The sequence below is a fragment of the Cibotium barometz genome, chromosome 30, assembly GCF_041138505.1.
Source record: "Cibotium barometz isolate CiBa-2024 chromosome 30, ASM4113850v1, whole genome shotgun sequence".
NCBI lineage: Eukaryota > Viridiplantae > Streptophyta > Polypodiopsida > Cyatheales > Cibotiaceae > Cibotium > Cibotium barometz.
The window spans coordinates 43,810,009-43,827,706 of NC_141075.1; the positions used below are offsets into that span (position 1 = coordinate 43,810,009).

Below are 17,698 nucleotides of genomic sequence, written 5' to 3' on the forward strand. Positions count from 1 at the left end.
TCAAAATACCAAGTACATGCATGCTCTGTCATACTGAGTGCCTGTGAAGACCAAGAGGCATCATAGCTGCATGTATAGAAACAGTAATCCCTGTCCTCAACAAAAGAAGCAGTCTCTGGAGGAGCTTTAGGAGCATCATTAACAGACATCCCAGCTTCCTTTGCCTTCTCTTTGGCAATCCTCTTCCTACATTCCGTGATGTAGTGACCTGGCTTCTTACAATAATGACATTTGCCCTTCTTCTTGGGCTGTCCATCACTTTTCTTGGTATCCTGTGAAGAACCACCATCACCTGAATTTTGATTTGCACTCTTTGGCTGAGATTTCCCTTTCCCCTTTTGACCTGTAGTAAATGCTTGTTCAGCATTTGTGTTCATATTCATATTCTTCCTCATTTGCTCCTCTTGTAATAAGAGAGCAACAAGTTCCTGATACTTGAGGGGTTCAACAGCATTCCTCATGCTGAGGTTCAAAGAGGTATGGAAAGCCAAGTAAGATCTTGGCAAAGAGTGCAAGATGGTGGACACAAGCTGTGTCTCAGGAATAATCTCATCCACATTGATGAGTTGCTCTCTCAAATCCTGCAGCTTGTTCAAGTGGTTAGACATATCATCCCCTTCATTCATTTTCTGATTTTCAAGCTCTCTTTTCAAAAATGAGATCCTAGCCTCATTACGAGCAGCATACATTTGCTCCAAAGTCACCCATGCATTCTGTGAAGAGCCAGCTGACCGAATATGAGGTATAATGGACCTCTGAACTGACAATGCAATGAGTGACAATGCTTGTGCATCCCTGGCATCCCATGTCTTTTGAGCATTTGTTCTCTGAACAGGCAATGGCTGTCCTGGAGCCTGTACCTGTTGTCCTCGTCCACGAGCACCCCCTTGAGGAGGAGTCTCTGGAGCCAATGGACCTGGACGTGGTTCATCACCACTAACAAAATCCCAAAGACCTTTTGCCACAAGCACATTCTTCAGCATAAAACTCCATAAGGAGTAGTTCGTGCCATCCAATTTGTCTTCCTTAGACAAATATGTGAATACATCACTTTGCTGTTGATTTGCCATTATGCTTTACGCACAATGTTGTACCTGTTTATCAAAAAACCCAAAAGCAAAAACCCTGATAACAACTGTACTCCACTGAATACAGTTCACCCAAATCTGCCTGCACTCTCAATCCTCTGAATGTGCAGCTCAATGCACCAATGACTGAGTAGAGCAGTAAATGGCGTACACAATGCCAAAATGCCCCAAAATTTGCTGCACCCAAACTGTGCAAAAAACCTGTATATTTCCTTGCTAGAAAATCTGCCTGTTGTGCCTGTATATTTTCACAGAGAAAATAAAAATGCCCAATATTCAAGAATTGTACTGCTTACCAGAGTTGAGATTTCAACGCAAATGACTGTTGTACTGTGCAGGTACAGTGTACTGTACGGAATAAGTTGCAGGTACGGTGAAAGTACGACGGATGTACTTTCAGACAGAGCACTGTACTGAACAGTGCGTTTGAGTACTCTGCAGATCTGGAAGTCGCACAGTCGAAACAGGTACAGTCGGGTACTGAAGCAGGTACAGTCGGGTACTGAAGCAGGTTCACAGCATGCGCAGATTTGTATAGTCGCCAGGTACAGTCGGGTATGAGCAGGTACACGTCAGCTGCTGCGACTGTATGCAGGTACAGTACGGGTACTGAAGGCAGCGCTGACTTGTACTGAAATGAAGGCGGCGCACAGGTGTTAATGAAGGCGGCGCAGTGTACTGAGGTGTACGCAGCAGTACTGCAGGTACAGTCCACCACAGGAAGAAGTACAGTCGACTGTACTATATGGCGGCGCTGACAGTTTACTGGCTGGTACAGTACGATGGCACTGTCAGGTACGGATGCAGTACAGCGCACAGTTGTACGGGCAGATGATGCTGATAGTGTACGGACAGGGCTTGAGCTGAGCTTCAATGCTCTGATACCAAATGAAGACTTTGAAGGATTAGGGTTAGGGTTCTCACAAGCTCAAACAGGCGTGGAAATCAAGAGAGGAAGGAACACGACTCCCAATATGCTTGAATGAATAAAAGTGAAGTACAAGCCACATGATAGTGACCCCTAAAGGATAAGTGTTCACATGACCGGCCATAAATGTGCCGGGTGGACCAAAACACTTATAACCTGCATATAAGTGAAAATGAACTAAACTGGGGGAAAAAACCTCCACTAACTGAAGTAAAAAGTGCCCCAGTAACCTACTGATGATCACTAGCACTCCTCTGGGTGCATACACAGCATAAAACCCAACATTCATCAGCTTTCAGCTTTGCAAGTCTCTTCCGACACTCTTTAATGTAGTGCCCTAGTTTGTGGCAGTAATGACACTTTCCTTTCTTCTTGGTGGCACCCTTGACCAGTCCACTTTGCCTTTGTCCCTAGAGAAGGAAGGCTTGGTCTCCTCTGCTTGCATTAACCTTGGATATGTTCTTCCTTGTTTGCTTCTCATGGAGAAGTAATCCAACTAGCTCCTCAAAGGATATAGGATTGCCTCTTCCTCTCATAGAGATTTAGAGAAGTGTGAAAACTCTAATAGGACTCAACATGTAGGGAATTAAGAATGGCGGTGATCAATTTCTTGTTATCAACTATCTCATCTATATTCAGTAGATGTTCTTTTAGGTCTCTTACCTTGGTAAGATGGTTTGCAACCCTCATTCATGATCAGGTTGTCTAGCTCCATTGGGCTTCATTACGGGACTGGAACATGGTCTCGAGGACCACTGGGGTAGTCCTTGTAGAGCTGCAGTTTTGGATGTAAGGAATAATGTATCACTTGACTTCAAGAGCGATGATGGCCATTGCTTGGGCATCATGAACATCTCACTGTCTTTGATCTTCGGTGAGTGTAGTCAGTTGTGTTGGAGTACTTGCCACCACTTGAGTTGTAGTTTGGGTCCCCCTTCCTGTTGTGGTTGATGTTACCGAAGAGTAGTGGTTGCTACGATTGGAGGACGAGGCTCTTGTTCCATAACAATCTCCCCCAACCCCCATGGCTATCAAAAGACTCTTTATCATAAAGCTCCACGATGAATAGTTGGGACCATCAAATCGATCTTTGGTTGTCATAAATCCGCTAAATGCAAAAAGGTCAGGACTTGGTGCTCTGTGACACTCTCACAATACAAGATTTCCTAAAGTTGTATGAGGTGCAATGAACAAGAAAGCTCCCCTTGATTGAGAACTCTTGTGCAGTCAAAGCTTACTGAATGCACAAGGGAAATGGGAGTGCGCGCACGGCATCGGGATATGTCGAGATAAAAGATGTGATTGCCAAAGTATACGAGAAATAGGATGTATACTTGAGTGAGCACAACAAAGCTTTGAGAATCGGAGTTCCTATGGATGAGAACAAGAAACAAATACCTCAAAGTTTTGATAGTGATGAACAAGATCCGAGACAGTTGATGACGATAGCGAAGTGGAGTTGCCGAGGTGCACAAAGGACGGAGTGCAGAGGCAAGGACGAAAGAATGAGTAGTACAAGCGATCAAGAGGGAAAAAGTCAGGCTGCTAGTTTTGAATGTGACGTCGCAGAAGCGAGTCAAGCAAATTTGGCAAATCACGAGGTTAGTCAGATCTGAGTGGAAACAAGCGATGACTTGGCGGTCGGTCTGGATAGGTGGTGCTAGGACCTGTATAGAAAGTACAAGGGTTGGTACAACAAGTACAATGGCTAGAAATCACAATAAATGATTAAATACCCTTGCCTTCAGTATTTCTTTGCGATGGAAGCCTCCAAAACAGTCCCCTACAACGGGTATTCTTCTTGGGCAGTCTTCAAGAGAGAGAGAGAGAAAGAGAGTAACCATCATTAGGGCAGCCTGTAACGATGGTAGAGGCAAGTAATGAAGAGAGAGGGCTCCAATTAATAGATTTGGGGCTCCCATGAGTGAAAATGGAAAGAGAAGGCTATGATGATAAGTGGAGAGCCACAAAAAGCTGAAGTGACAAGTGTGAGGCCACTTGTCTCACTTTGATCCACTTTCTAACAAGTGTCGGGCCACTTGTCTCACTTTGGTCCACTTTCTTGCCACGTCCCAATCTAAGAGATGGGCCCTTCCATAAACTTTATCTCGAAAATTATCCCAATTGGTAGACATTTTGTCATAGGCACTTTGCCAACTCTTGGTATCGGCTCAATTCCAGATGTAATGACGCGAATAGAATTTCCATCGGAGTGGGGCCAAAAATAGCAACTCTCCTAGATTTTAGGAGTGTGGTCCTTTGTATTCTAGGATAATCCCCCATTCCCAAAGCTTGTACTTTCCAAATATTTAGACATCCTGGAGTCCAGCAAACCCCTTTTGTATTGGAAAATGTCTAGGTTGGTGACATGAGGCTATGTATCAAGAGGCAAATAATGAGGCAAGAGTTGCATATCTGAAGAAAGAGCTTGAGAACTTGGACATGAGTGATGGTGACAGTATGGCCGATCATCTTATGAAGATCGAGGATCTTCGAGAGAGAAACTGCTCAATATTGATGAGGTCATTCTTGAGAAGGAACTCATATCCAAGACTTTGCAGTAATTGCCTTTCGGGGCTTCTCTTATGTTGTCTATGAGGGCTAATCCAGGTCCTTTAAAGTTTGAAAGGTTGGTGAGTTTGCTTTTGCGAGAAGAGAAAACTACGAAGAATAAGTCTTCCATGGTTCCTTGCAGTGATCAGGCCTTTGCAGCTCATGGCAAAGGCAAGGGCAAAGCAAAAGGTGGTTATCATCAGTGCAAGGTTGATTCTGGACAGCCATCAAACAGAGGAAAAAGTAATGCAGATCAGCCCAAGAAGAAGGGAAAATGTCATTATTGTAAAAAGCCAAGGCACTACATTAGTTAGTGCAAGAAGAGACAGGCCAAAGAGAAATCTGGTTTGGCAGTGGACTCTTCTAATGCTTCTGCAAACAAAGCTGATGATTCAAGTTCACATTACCACCCACTAAGGGGGGATTTGAAAGCATTTTATGCTGTGTAGTGCCACATGTGAACAGGGGCTTACCAAGAGCACTTTTTATCCCTTACAGCTTTTTTTCCCCTAGACATGTGAGGTGTGAAAGGAAATCCACTATGGTTTAGGCTTTGTTGTACCTTCACTTTATCATTATGATGTGCATACTACTTCACGTCATTTTGCTCCATTGCTGCCTCTCTGTGTACTCCTTGCGTGACTGAGCTTGCTGCTTGCAGGTTTTCATTGCCCTCTTTTCCAATAGGTTTGGAGCAACAGCTACACACACACAAACACACATAGTGAACTCAGTGGGGGGGGGGAGAGAGAGAGAGAGAGAGAGAGAGAGAGAGGGAATAAGGACACCCAGTAAGTGGATAAGAGGGTGTTCACGTGCATGGGGGACAAAGCCTCCTAATAAAGATGGAAAAAGTGCCCCGGTTGGTCCTAAGTGTGTTCACACACATCACTACCATATGTATGGCTACATCAGCGACAAGCAAACACAACACATACAAGTAATCAGTAATTGTAACACTAATCTGTATCATTTACTATGAATAAAAATACAATTGAATTGTTCGTAGTACAAAGATAATCAATTCCCTATTGATCTCAGCCAGTTGCTGCTGATCCCAGATCCGGAAGCAAATGCTGGCTGCCAGATTGCTCCCTTGCTCTCCAATTTCTTTTGCTTTGTGCTCGCTGGAAATCCGTGAGATGATTCCTTTTGGGGGGCAAGGGGTGTATTTATAGGCCTATCTTAGAGCTAGTTGGCCACCCTAAGGGGTCGTGGGTTGGCTGGGGATAGTTGCTCCCTTGGAGAGCACGGTAGGCCGTGTTCGGAGGGGAGTTGTCTATCGTTGGCCTCTGTGGTAGAAGCATTCAGGTAGGCCTGAGAGATGGTGGCTTACTCTGTGGCGAATGCTAGTGGTTTGAGTCTGCTTATCTCCAGCCTGTGATCCACTAGTATGGAAGAATCTTGATCCCTAGTGGGTGGGGGGAATGGTGACCCATGACCCGTTCCCTAGGGCCTATAGATGTTGATAAGATCTCTGCATGTAGTAGCATGTTTAAGTGGTGTAGCATTCAATGACAAGGTTCAAAGGAGAAAGGGCTTACAGTGGATACCTAGGCAGTCAGAGACGAAGAAGGGCATGGTAAATGATGAAATGCTTCGGGGAGCTGAAAATAGGCATCTAGGCATCTCAATAAAGAAAGCTGTGTTAACGTGTGTAAGGGGCAAACTGGCCTCTGGGATAAAAGCTGCATGAGGCATCTTTAAAATCCTACTAGATAACATAGAAAAAAGAAAGGGAATAGAGTCTCTAGTGATGTGAGGGAATCTATATCATAGTCACATGGGACATGAAATGGGGACGGGGAACGGGGACGGAAAAGATTGAGAATGGCCATTCCATGTGACTATAGAGTGACATGGAACGGGAATGGGAACGGGAAGATGCTCCCATCCCCAACATTCCGGAGTCTAAAAATGCCCATTCCCTGTGACTATGATCTATATCCTTTATGTATTGATAGGTTACATAGTTATCTAAGAATCTCCTGTGACCCAGTTGAGATCAAACAGGGCAGTGGGTGCCTGATTGTGATGGGGATGTCTGACAATGGGTCTTTGAGGGGACTTCTTCTGCTGGTCTGAAGTCCCTAATGTACATAGTCGTCTGAGAATCTCCTGCGACCCAGTTGAGATCAAACAGGGCAGTGAGCATCTGATTATGATGGGGATGTCTGACAATGGGTCTCTGACTCCTGAGGGGACTTCCTCTGTCAGGTCTGAAGTCCCCTATGTGCTATGCTGATCAAATGTGGTCACCTAGAGGCAGCAATCCATCTGGATGTCGCTATGAGGGTCCCATGTGGTCATGGTTGCTCTAACTACGCTATTGTGGAGCGACTGTGTGGTATATCCTCTCATCCGTTTCATGTGTCTCTTGTGCTTTGCGCTGACCTGCACTTGGAAAAAGAATGTGAGAAGTGTCAGTATGACCTTCTTGTCCCCTAGTATGTCTCATGAATTTTGTCTCCAGTGGCAATTCCAAGCAGCTCCCCTTCTACACACACACACACACACACACACACACACACACACACACACACACTCACACACAAACAGTTTGAATAAGCTATTGGTTGTAGGTATTATTGGAAAACACCAAAGAGCTGGCCTTCGCAAGAGGTGTGGTGAAGGTTTGATGCTGGAGATGTGATTAAATAATCCTACTTTGACAGATCATCCAAGGTATGCTCGAAATAATTTGGTATTAGAAGGGTTTGTCGATTTGATGTTTGGGTCATGTGACGTTTAATGATACTTTTGCAGTTATACAGAAAAGATGATGAAGTGGTATGGTTTCCTTCAAAAGCACTAAATGAGACACGGGGCCTGGTACTTTTCTGTGGGTTGTCACAGCAACAACAGTGATTTAATGTGCTCTGTTTGTCTCAAATGCTTTTGAAATGGTTCCATTCCAGTTCTTCCAAAATATGAGGGAATGTTGAGAGCTTTCTTTAGATGACCGCCCAAAAAGCCCTCTCTGGTTACTACATGTGGTTATATCAATCTTCTTTAAAACCTTAAAACCTTGAGATGAACATCAATCTTTTGAATGCTGAATTATAACAGACAACGCCATGTCCATTCTGACGTAGAGTTTCACCAATTGGATAAAAGCCTATCTATCTCACTAGGGGTTGAAGAAACTTATTAATAGAAACATGTGGAAGTTGTGCTTCATATGGTTGAAATGGTTAGGTAATAGAGCACTAATATGGGCATGTGATCTGCACAATCATGCAATGCTTGCTGGGTTGGCATTTTGGTATGATGTAACTTTTGTAGAACAGAAAAACAAGAAGTGGTTTAAGAAGATGGGCAAGAGAGCACTCAACTGAGTAAATGTTAATCCTTTGCCTAGCAGCATATATGGAGTGCCATTGAGCTGCTCCCTATCTTTATGAAAATTGAAGGATTGTCAGGTTAAAAACAGAAACAACCTTATGTAATGGATATAACTTTCTTGTTGTGGACCTTCTTCATCCTTTTCATCAACCCGTTCTCTCCTCTTCTGTTTGGTCTTCAAGAAGTATTTTAGATGGTAAGTGTATGCACTTTTCTTACTGGTGGAATTTGGTTCTCCTTGCCTACAATAGAGAAGCTATTCCACCTGTTTCGTCACTGTAGACTTCAGAGTTGTGAGCATAAAATTGCAGATGTGATTGTCAATGCAAATTGGATGCATAATGGGCCAACTTTTAATGTTTTTGGGGGCGATTCAATCATGGAATTCATCCAGTGCACTGGTCATGGAAGTCTTGTAATTAGAAGTAGAGATTACAATCATCTTTGTGTGTTGAAACCTACACGTACATAATATGTTTTTCTACTGAGGTGGACACCATGTTTAGAGGGCGAGCATCAATGGTGGTTAGGAGACACATGTAATTGACCATGTCCTTTTCTTCTCGAAGACTAGAAATAGTTGCCTCACCAATCATAAACAACACATGATCTGCATATCCATGGACAACCGTGATGGCTTTGTAGGCTTCTAGAACCCTGGGAATTTGTAGATTGCATTAATGACATTTATTCTTGCTCCACTATCAAGTACCACGCAAACTATTTCATCATGGGAACGTCGTTTAGAAGAATCAAGCTCTCAATTGCAAACCTTGAGACATAAGGTAGAGAAAGAGAGAATGAAACAAGCCTAAGAGCTTGTGAGGAAGGTCTAGGCTAAACTTGAGACAGTGTTAAGCAAGTGGTCAAGTACGAATCACTAACCTTGTTTGAGCGTATCCTACATCCTATCCCTAAGCCAATCATAGACCCAGTCAAAGTTTTCCCGAGGTAGCAAACAAACTTGTAACCATTTTTAAGAGGCCACAAATAGAACTAATTTTGGAGCCTTTGCCTCTCGAACCAATTCGACTGGATTTCACATTACTAGATGCAGTGAAAGAGGACTCACTAGGAGGTTGCAAATAGAACCAGTTTTGGAGCCTTAGCCTCCAGAACCAATCCGACTAGATTTCACATTGCTAGATGTAGTGAAAGAGGACCCATTGGGAGGTGAAAGATAGGTGAAAGTTGCTCGTACTTGGGCCATCATAGTTATCACAATAGTTTCTTTGATGTGATAGGTGATGACTACATTTCGACCCCATCAGAGGCACCGCCTCGTAGGGAAGGATAAGTGCACACCCCTTATTATTGGTAGGTCCAAGCCCACCTCTGAGTGAGTATGAGCTAAGTGACCACAAATATCACACGAGTGACATAGCAGGCATCGCATCCTTCTTATCCTCAAAATTTTGAGTCCCAATGTTAACCTATGACGGACATTGAGACGTACTATGTTTTACGTCATATTCTGAGTCATGGGCCGGGCTTGTCGGCACCATATGTTAAGGATAAAGGGATTGGGTGATCGCCGATGAGAGGCGCACCTTGAATATCAGCAGGGTAAGGGTTAGGATCGGCCGGCCATGTATGGGTGTCCATGTGTGAACGGCCAAGTCACCTATAAGAGTCAAATGTAACCCTAAAACCCTCATTCTCATGTGTTGTGAATACAAGAGTGCTCTTGCCTTATCTCCTTGGTTTCATTCTCCTGCGTGTGTGAGAGAGAGAGAGAGAGAGAGAGAGAGAGAGCGATCGAGCACTGTGTAGCGGCACGGCGGCGGTGAGGCGGTAGAGCGGCGACGACGGCTCCTCCTTCACTACTGCGACGCGAGAATCCTTCACGGCGGTTAGAGCGGTGAGTGACACACCTTTGCATTCTGTTTGAGCTTACTTTCCTGGTTGTATGCTTGTAGCCATTCGTGGCTCGCATACGGTGCTCGGTAAGTCCCCAGCTACGACCTGTGCGACAAAAGCGCATATTTTTGGCGTCGCTGTCAGGAAGTTGCCCTGCACCAAGCTCCAGTTTGCAGCTCGGGCTGCTGCGTGAAGTTTAATTTACACTGCAGGAAAGCGACTGTGTGTTTGTTGTTGAGGTGTTTTCGTGTTTTGCAATCTGTTTCTGCAATTTGTCTTCTATATTTCTGTTTCTTTTGTTATTTTTTCGCTCCGCATGTGGGCGTGCGTTCTGTTATCTGATTTTCTACGTGCGAGGGGGGATTTCTGAATCCCCAGACCTGTGCTGTGTGCGAACTGCGCCGCGGCAAAGTCTGAAGCCCAGAAAGAAACACTAGAAAACTTATCCAAAAAAAAACCTAATTTTGAAAAAAAATAAAAAAAATTAAATTTTATTTTCAAAGAAAAAAACCAAACGTGTGGAAAGAAAAGATTTTTTTATTTGGAGAAAAAATTTTTGAAAAGAAAAACCTCCAATTGACCCCGATCCCGGCCTCGGTCTCGGTCCTTTGATATATATATATAGAAGAGTGAGCCTCCATAGCTTTCTTTCAAGTGAGCTTATGGGAAGTTGTGCCCTATATGTAGCCCACCCCCCAATGAGTAAAGTGAGCATGTGGGATAAAGCCCTCACCCTTTCCTCCACAAGTAAATAGGCTTTTGTCCTTTCCCCACAAGGAAACAGACTGTTTTGAGGACTACAAGAGCTCTGGATAGGCGAATACGGTGCTGTAAAGCACACTAGGACCACTGGCCCTATGAGATTTTTGGATACGGGCAAGGCCAAACAACCAACCCTATCACAATTGGAGACTCCCTCGGTGAGTCCCATAGACCCTTCGTATGTTGTTTCGCCTGGAGTCTCAATGCAGGTTGAGCCCACGAGCAGTAACTTTAGCTTTCCAACCTTAGCTCAACTTTCCATTAAGGAATCCACAATGCCTATCCCAATGATGAGCATGACGGAAAGTGCACCTGTTACCGCTGTAGTTAGTACGACGCCGCTACCTAGTGGAACAGTACATACAACAGTGCGTGCCAGTGCCTATCGACCATATGTACCTATCGCTACTCATGCTCATGTAGCTCCTACGCCTCTTAGTATGCCAATGGCGTATGCTCCACGACCGCCTTATCACAACCCTTATCCAAGAGGAGCTAGGCCTAGTCACATATCATATCCTACGTCATTTGCCAACATACCCAGATCAACGCCAACTCCTATCAGCCAAGCTATCCCAGAAGTGCCTCCACCAGCTATGCCTGCTCACTTAGGTGATCTCGCAACATTTGCTCAGACGATCGGACGATCTATTGCGGAAAACATGCGGGGTATGCCTGAGAGAGAACCTAGAAGCAAGGCAGTACAAGTGGCTAAGTTCACTCAAAACTTCAGTGGTAAACGAGGATGTGAGGAAGCACATTGAAGTCTTTGAACACGTGTGTGATTCCTTGGAAGAGCACAATGAGCTGCATAAGTGTAAAGCCTTAGGCTTAACCTTGAGTGGGAAGGCCGGAGATTGGTATCGAACCTTAAGGGTTGAAGAGCGCACTCACTACCCGACTCTCAAGAGATTGTTCTTGAAAGAATACATACGTGAGGATGTGCTTTGGGGAGTAGCATCTAAACTCCAAAAAGCTAAACGTGAGGAAGGGGAGTCAGTGAGAGACTTTATAAGTCGATTGAAGCATCTAAATTCTCGTTGCACTCCCGATGAGCGTTTCAATAATAACCAACTGCTCGATAGATTCATCCGAGGATTGCGCCATGAGGACATATACAATGGCCTAGTCATTAGAGGTCTTACAACGTGGGAAGCAGTCACTGCCAATGCAATCCAGTTAGAAGACAACTTGATGATTGCAGGTAAAAAGGTGTCTTCGGAGACAAAATCCGTTAGTTCGCAAGTATCTGGGCACGAGCCAATGACGATAAAACCTATTACCAAGGAGCCCAAGATATCTGAAATGTCTGTGTGACCGACCTTACTAAGGCTCTCCAAGAATACTTTAGGGGTAATCGAGCTCCTCAGAATAGCCATATGTACCCAAGGAGAGAGCAACAATGGTATTCGGTGTGCTTAGGACCACATAGCACGAGTGAATGTCCCACATTCAGAGTCAAATTCAATGGGAATTGCAATGCATGTGGTAAGTACGGCCATCAATCTAAGGATTGCCTAGTACTTAAGCGAATGTTGGCAAATCAGGCACCACTAGCCTGGTCAAACACACCTCAAGTACCCGCGCTGATGCCTGCACAACCTATCGAGCAACCGTCACAGCACATAGTTCCAAGGAATCCGAATGTAGTCCAATCTGTGCCATTACCACCGCCAGTGCTAGGATCACAACCTCCATATCCAAGGATTACCCCAATAAACCAGATGGGATGTGAGTCACATAGTGCGTGTGGGGATTATGAAGAGGAGATAGACCCCACTGCTCCATATGGGATTGATACGTTTGAAATGATTCCCCAGTACTACATGGAGGATCATTTCGGGCAAGTCAAGCCTGTAGATCAAGCGGCTGCTCTCGCCCCACAAGAGGGCAAAACCTTAATACCTTGGCGAGGAGACTACCTCTTCAATGCTATGATTGTGGTGGACCGCATCGTGTAGCGGAGTGCCCTAATAGGCTACAGAAGATCGCTACTCAAATGCAACCAAATCAAGGGAGCGCATCGGGAATGCCGGTACTTACATGTAATCGTTGTGGCATAGATCATTTGATCGCTCAATGTCCACATAATCCTAATGCACCCAAGATTACGCCATTGAATTTGGTTGAGGTCACCAACCAAGCACGAGGAACCACACCCATTGTACCCGCGAATGTAGTTACACGGTCAATGCTTCAAAATCAAAACTACATTCTTGAAGAGAGGGATACTGCATCAATCGCTCAGGCAAAGAAAAAGAAAACACGGCGGAAGAGATCGCTTAATGCCACGAGCTCCAAGCCTAGTTCAAAGACTAACATAGGGACAGGAGACGACCCCGTGTATATGAATGATCCTGAAGATGATTCCGATTCAATAGAAACCATGGGGACCAAAGCCACTACCTTAAGGGAGGAACCCACTCGGGAGCTCAATGAAGGAGGATCAAGCGAGTACATAAATAAGGGGAAACAGAAGGAAACTTCCTCGGCCCCACAACCAAGTCAGTTAATGCCCTCTCGACCACCCAAACTGACTGAGACTCCCCAAGACAAGCCACGTGGGCAAAAAACCCTTAGGAAAAAGATTGGAACTTACCCAAACCCAGTTGAGGAGATTGAACAAGTGCAACACTTAAGGGGTTTGGTGGAAGAAACACAAAGAGAACTGGAGCCAAACCCGAGAAAAATCAAAATTCTAGACACTGTTTCCTACGCAAGTTCAGCCTCACAGGAACCATAAACCATTAGCGATACCTAGTATCATTCGGGAAGAAAGTGAGGATAGGACATCAGGAAGTGGGCAAACACCCTTTTTGCTTGAAAGAATGTTTAGTGAGGGAATGCCTGACCCCATCGAAGAGGAAGTGATTCCATCTTCACCAGTCCCTAGTCAAGGGGCGATATCTCGAAAAGTACCATTGAATGTGTCCAAGTTAATGGATTTCATGTCCTCTGAAATCAGAACCACGATCATATCCAAGTTATACGGAGATCCTGAGCTATTCTTAGCTCTTCGGGCATTTCTCAATGGAGAACTAAAGGCGGGGCTACCACAATTTGCAAATATGGATAGACCCGACACACTTCAAGATGAAGGGGAGCATTGGGATCTGCAACCCTCCCCATTACTACCAAGGGATTAACTCTAAAGGGAATCCTTGATGGTGGTGCTGGAGTGAGCATTGTGACTAAAAACTGTTGGGAATCTATGGGAAGACCTCACCTCGAAGTCACAAACATAGTGGTTAAGATGGCAAACGGAACTATTGCTAAACCTATTGGAATGTTAAGGGACCTTAAGATCAAGGTTCTGGGATACAAGGTAAGACATACCTTCATTGTAATGGATTTCTCCAAGCATCCTATGTCATATCAAATGATCTTAGGACGTCCTTTCATGAGAGAAGCACAAATGGTGCATGACTGGTCGAAAAACCATGTCTATCTACAATTCCAGGACTCTGTCATTCGAGTTGATCTTGAGAATGGTCGTGCACATCCTTTAGGAAGCAAGGTTATCATTGATAATCGATTGGATACCACTATTCACTCTGTCCCATTAAGGTATTGCTATACATGCAAAAAAGAGACTGATGATAGGAAAGATTCTCCTTATATGGATGTCCTACCGGGTATGACTGAGTCGGATAACATGGATTGGGTACACCTAGCGCCGGCAACCATAGACACATGGGGAAATAGAGGCACAAGTTGGGTAACACCTGAGGGGCAAGATATGCCACCGTTAGTGCCAATAAACATGATAAGTGTTATGCACTTGACTCCTGATGGCGAGAAAGTGGCAAACTCCATTGACACTGAAAGTAGCGAAGACTCTGACCAATGTAACTCTGAGTATGAATCTCAAGAAGAAACTAACTCTGAGCCTGATGGGGGGAATGAATCAAATATTCACCCAAATGTGGAAGCAAGGTGCTCAAGGCCTAGGACAGTGACCTCTTGCAGTTCATCCGAAAGTAAGGGGGACACAAGTGAAGATCAACCAAGTGAGTCCGAATCTGATAGAAACAAAAATCAAAAACTTGGTAAGAAGAAAACGAGACATAAGCGCCAACGCTATCGAGCTAATGTACGCACTGTAATAAACAAGGAAAGATCCACTGCAGAATGGCTTAGTTATGTAGAAGCCATTGATGCTCATCGGAAGTTAGCGGATAATTGGGGACAATACCTCCAAAGTGTCATGTGGTGTATTCCACAACCTCATGACGTCGCCCAATTAGAAATCGAAGAGAAGCCGAAACTAAGTCGTACTGCAAGAAGGCGGCAAAACCAAGAGTTGGCTCAGCAACAAAAGGAAGCGGAATTGAAAGAAAAAAGCCTGGGGCAACAAGAACCAGTAGACTTACACCCCGCACCCAAGCATTTCAAATCATTTACCACAGGGGAACGTAAAGTGGTCTACACAAAAGCCCAACGAACGCCTACCAATGGGAGTAGCGGTGTCTACGATGGCCCGGCGGTAGTCAAGGAGATAGACTTAGCAGATCCGGGCGAGGAGTCTAAACCAGTTTTTATTGCTCAAGACCTCACCGAGGCGGAAGAAGCTGCACTTACGAAGCTTCTTAAGGAATTCAAGGACATATTTGCCTGGACATATCATGATATGAAGGGTGTTCCACCCTCTGTGGTGCAACACACGATTCCAATGATTAGCACTGCTAAACCAGTCCAGCAACGTCCCTACCCAATGAATCCTAAGTACGCAAAGATTGTACAAGAGGAAATTGAAAAGCTTGTAAAATGTGGATTCATATACCCTATTGAGCACTCAGAATGGGTTTCTCCGATAGTCATCATACCAAAGAAGAATGGGAAACTCAGAGTGTGCGTTGATCTCAAAAAGGTTAATGCAGCCACCAGAAGGGATCATTACCCCTTGCCATATTCTGAACATGTGCTTGAAAGAGTGGTAGGCAAGGAGGCATATAGCTTTTTAGATGGGTACTCGGGTTACAATCAGATCACAATTGCAGTCAAGGACCAAGCTAAAACAGCATTTATCACGGAGTTTGGAGTGTTTGCCTTTCGCGTCATGGCCTTTGGCTTGACCAATGCACCTGCAACATTCCAACGATTGATAAACACGGCCTTTAAGGAATATCTAAGGGACTTCTGTGAAGCTTTCTTAGATGATCTTTGTGTTCATTCCTCTTGGGATGAGCACTTGATGTGTTTACAAAAAATATTTGAAAGGTGTAGATTATATCGCATCTCCTTGAATCCTTTCAAATGCCAATTCTGGGTTAAACACGGAGTTATCTTAGGGCATATAGTGTCCAAAAATGGGATTTCCACGGACGAGAGTAAAATCAAGGTCATTCTGGAATTGCCACCACCCACCAACTACAAGGGAGTCCAACGCTTTATTTTCCACGTTGGTTATTATCGAAGGTTTATTCTCTTCTTCGCCGAGATAGCTCGACCATTGTATAAGCTTCTCATCGAGTTTATTTGGACCGAAGAATGTGACCGTGCCTATGAGCTATTAAAGAAGGCCTTGGCGAGTGCTCCAATCTTGAGAATGCCTAACTGGGATTTACTCTTCCATGTGCATATTGATGCATCAAACTTTACTATTGGGTGTTGTTGGAATTAGGGTTGCAGGAATGCACACACAACTTCAAGAAGATGAGGAAGCTTGAGCACAACACAGTAGTGTATTATGAGTGCCAAAAATGAAAGATAACAAGCCCTAGAAGATAATGGGCGTATATACAATGCACGGGGGAAAAAACCTCCTAGTGAGGGAAAAAGTGCCCCGGCGGTCCTAAGTGTGTTCACACACATCACTACTATAATATGGTAACAAATCCCCCCTGGAGTGATGCGGTGAACAAGAGCTAGCACTCATGTATAGGGAAGTGTCTAGCTATGTGGACGAATCCACAAAAGGGAGTAAGCCCAAAGCTTTGCGAAAAGCTTCGAACTTCTCACGAGGCAGAGCCTTTGTGAAAAGGTCTGCAAGGTTATCCTGTGTTGGCACATAAGCCAAACTGATCTCTCCTGCAGAGAGTCTCTCCCTGACATAATGGTAGTGCACCTCAATGTGCTTCGTACGAGCATGGAACACTGGGTTCCGCGCAACTGCCAATGCGCTCTGACTGTCAGTGAAGATGGTGGTGGCAGATGGCTGCCCAACACCCAAATCAGCCATAAGGCGTCTGAGCCACACACACTCAACCGTAGCTGTGAAAGCTGCCCTGTACTCAGCTTCACAACTAGAAGTGGCCACAGTAGGCTGCTTCTTGCTCAACCATGATATGCATGAGCTTCCAAGCATGAAGCAAAAACCACTCGTGGACACGCGTGTGTCATAACAACCAGCCCAGTCAGAATCTGAAAAAGCATGTAAATCTGGCGGCAATGATCCCCCCTTGGGATAAAACAACCCAAGATGCCGAGTACCACTCAAATAGCGAAAGATACGCTTCACTGCCTGCCAATGCTTAATGCCTGGGCTATGCATAAATCTGCTCACCTGTGAGACTGCAAACTGAATGTCTGGCCTCGTAATGCATACATAAATGAGGCAACCAACAGCTGTCTGATAGAGTGTGACATCAAAGTGATCTCCAGCATCATGAAGACTCAACTTCAAACCTGTCTCCATTGGAGTAGCAATAGGCTTGCAGTCTTCAAGGCCAAATCTCCGCAACAATGTTTCAATATACTTTGTCTGACACAAAGCAATACCTCCATCACACTGCTTAAATTGTATCCCCAAATAATGATGCAAATGCCCCAAATCTGACATCTCAAAAGAGGCATTCAAATCAGCCTTAAAATCAGCAATATGACTCTCATTTGGTCCTGTGAGCAGCATGTCATCGACATAGAGAGCAATGATTAGATGTACACCATCCACACGTTTAACATACAAAGTGCTTTCTGTTGGACTATTCTGAAACCCATGTGCAGTCAAATATGCATGTATTTTTTCATACCAAGCTCGTGGAGCTTGCTTTAAACCATATAAAGCCTTTTTTAACCTGCACACTTTGTTTTCCTGCCCTCTTTGAACAAAACCACGAGGCTGCGATACATACACCTCCTCATGCAAATCTCCATTTAAGAACGCAGTCTTTATGTCCAGCTGATGTACATTCCAACCATTATGAGCTGCTAATGCACAGAT

At 44.6% G+C, this 17,698-nt stretch overlaps 1 protein-coding gene across 5 annotated transcripts in view; it reads left to right on the plus strand.

Annotated features, from left to right (window-relative positions):
* Nucleotides 1-8,038, plus strand: part of RRP41 (3'-5'-exoribonuclease family protein) — an 81,384-nt gene extending 73,346 nt beyond the window's left edge. For 3 of the 5 annotated variants that reach the window (XM_086824286.1, XM_086824289.1, XM_086824288.1), the window contains 2 exons: nucleotides 7,152-7,254; nucleotides 7,336-8,038. In XM_086824286.1, coding sequence (XP_086680412.1) covers nucleotides 7,152-7,208 — 57 coding nt within the window. In that variant the 3' untranslated portion in view covers nucleotides 7,209-7,254; nucleotides 7,336-8,038. The remainder of the gene's footprint in view (nucleotides 1-7,151; nucleotides 7,255-7,335) is intronic. The other 2 variants (XM_086824287.1, XM_086824290.1) reach the window with 1 other exon arrangement.
* Nucleotides 8,039-17,698: the final 9,660 nt, after the last annotated feature.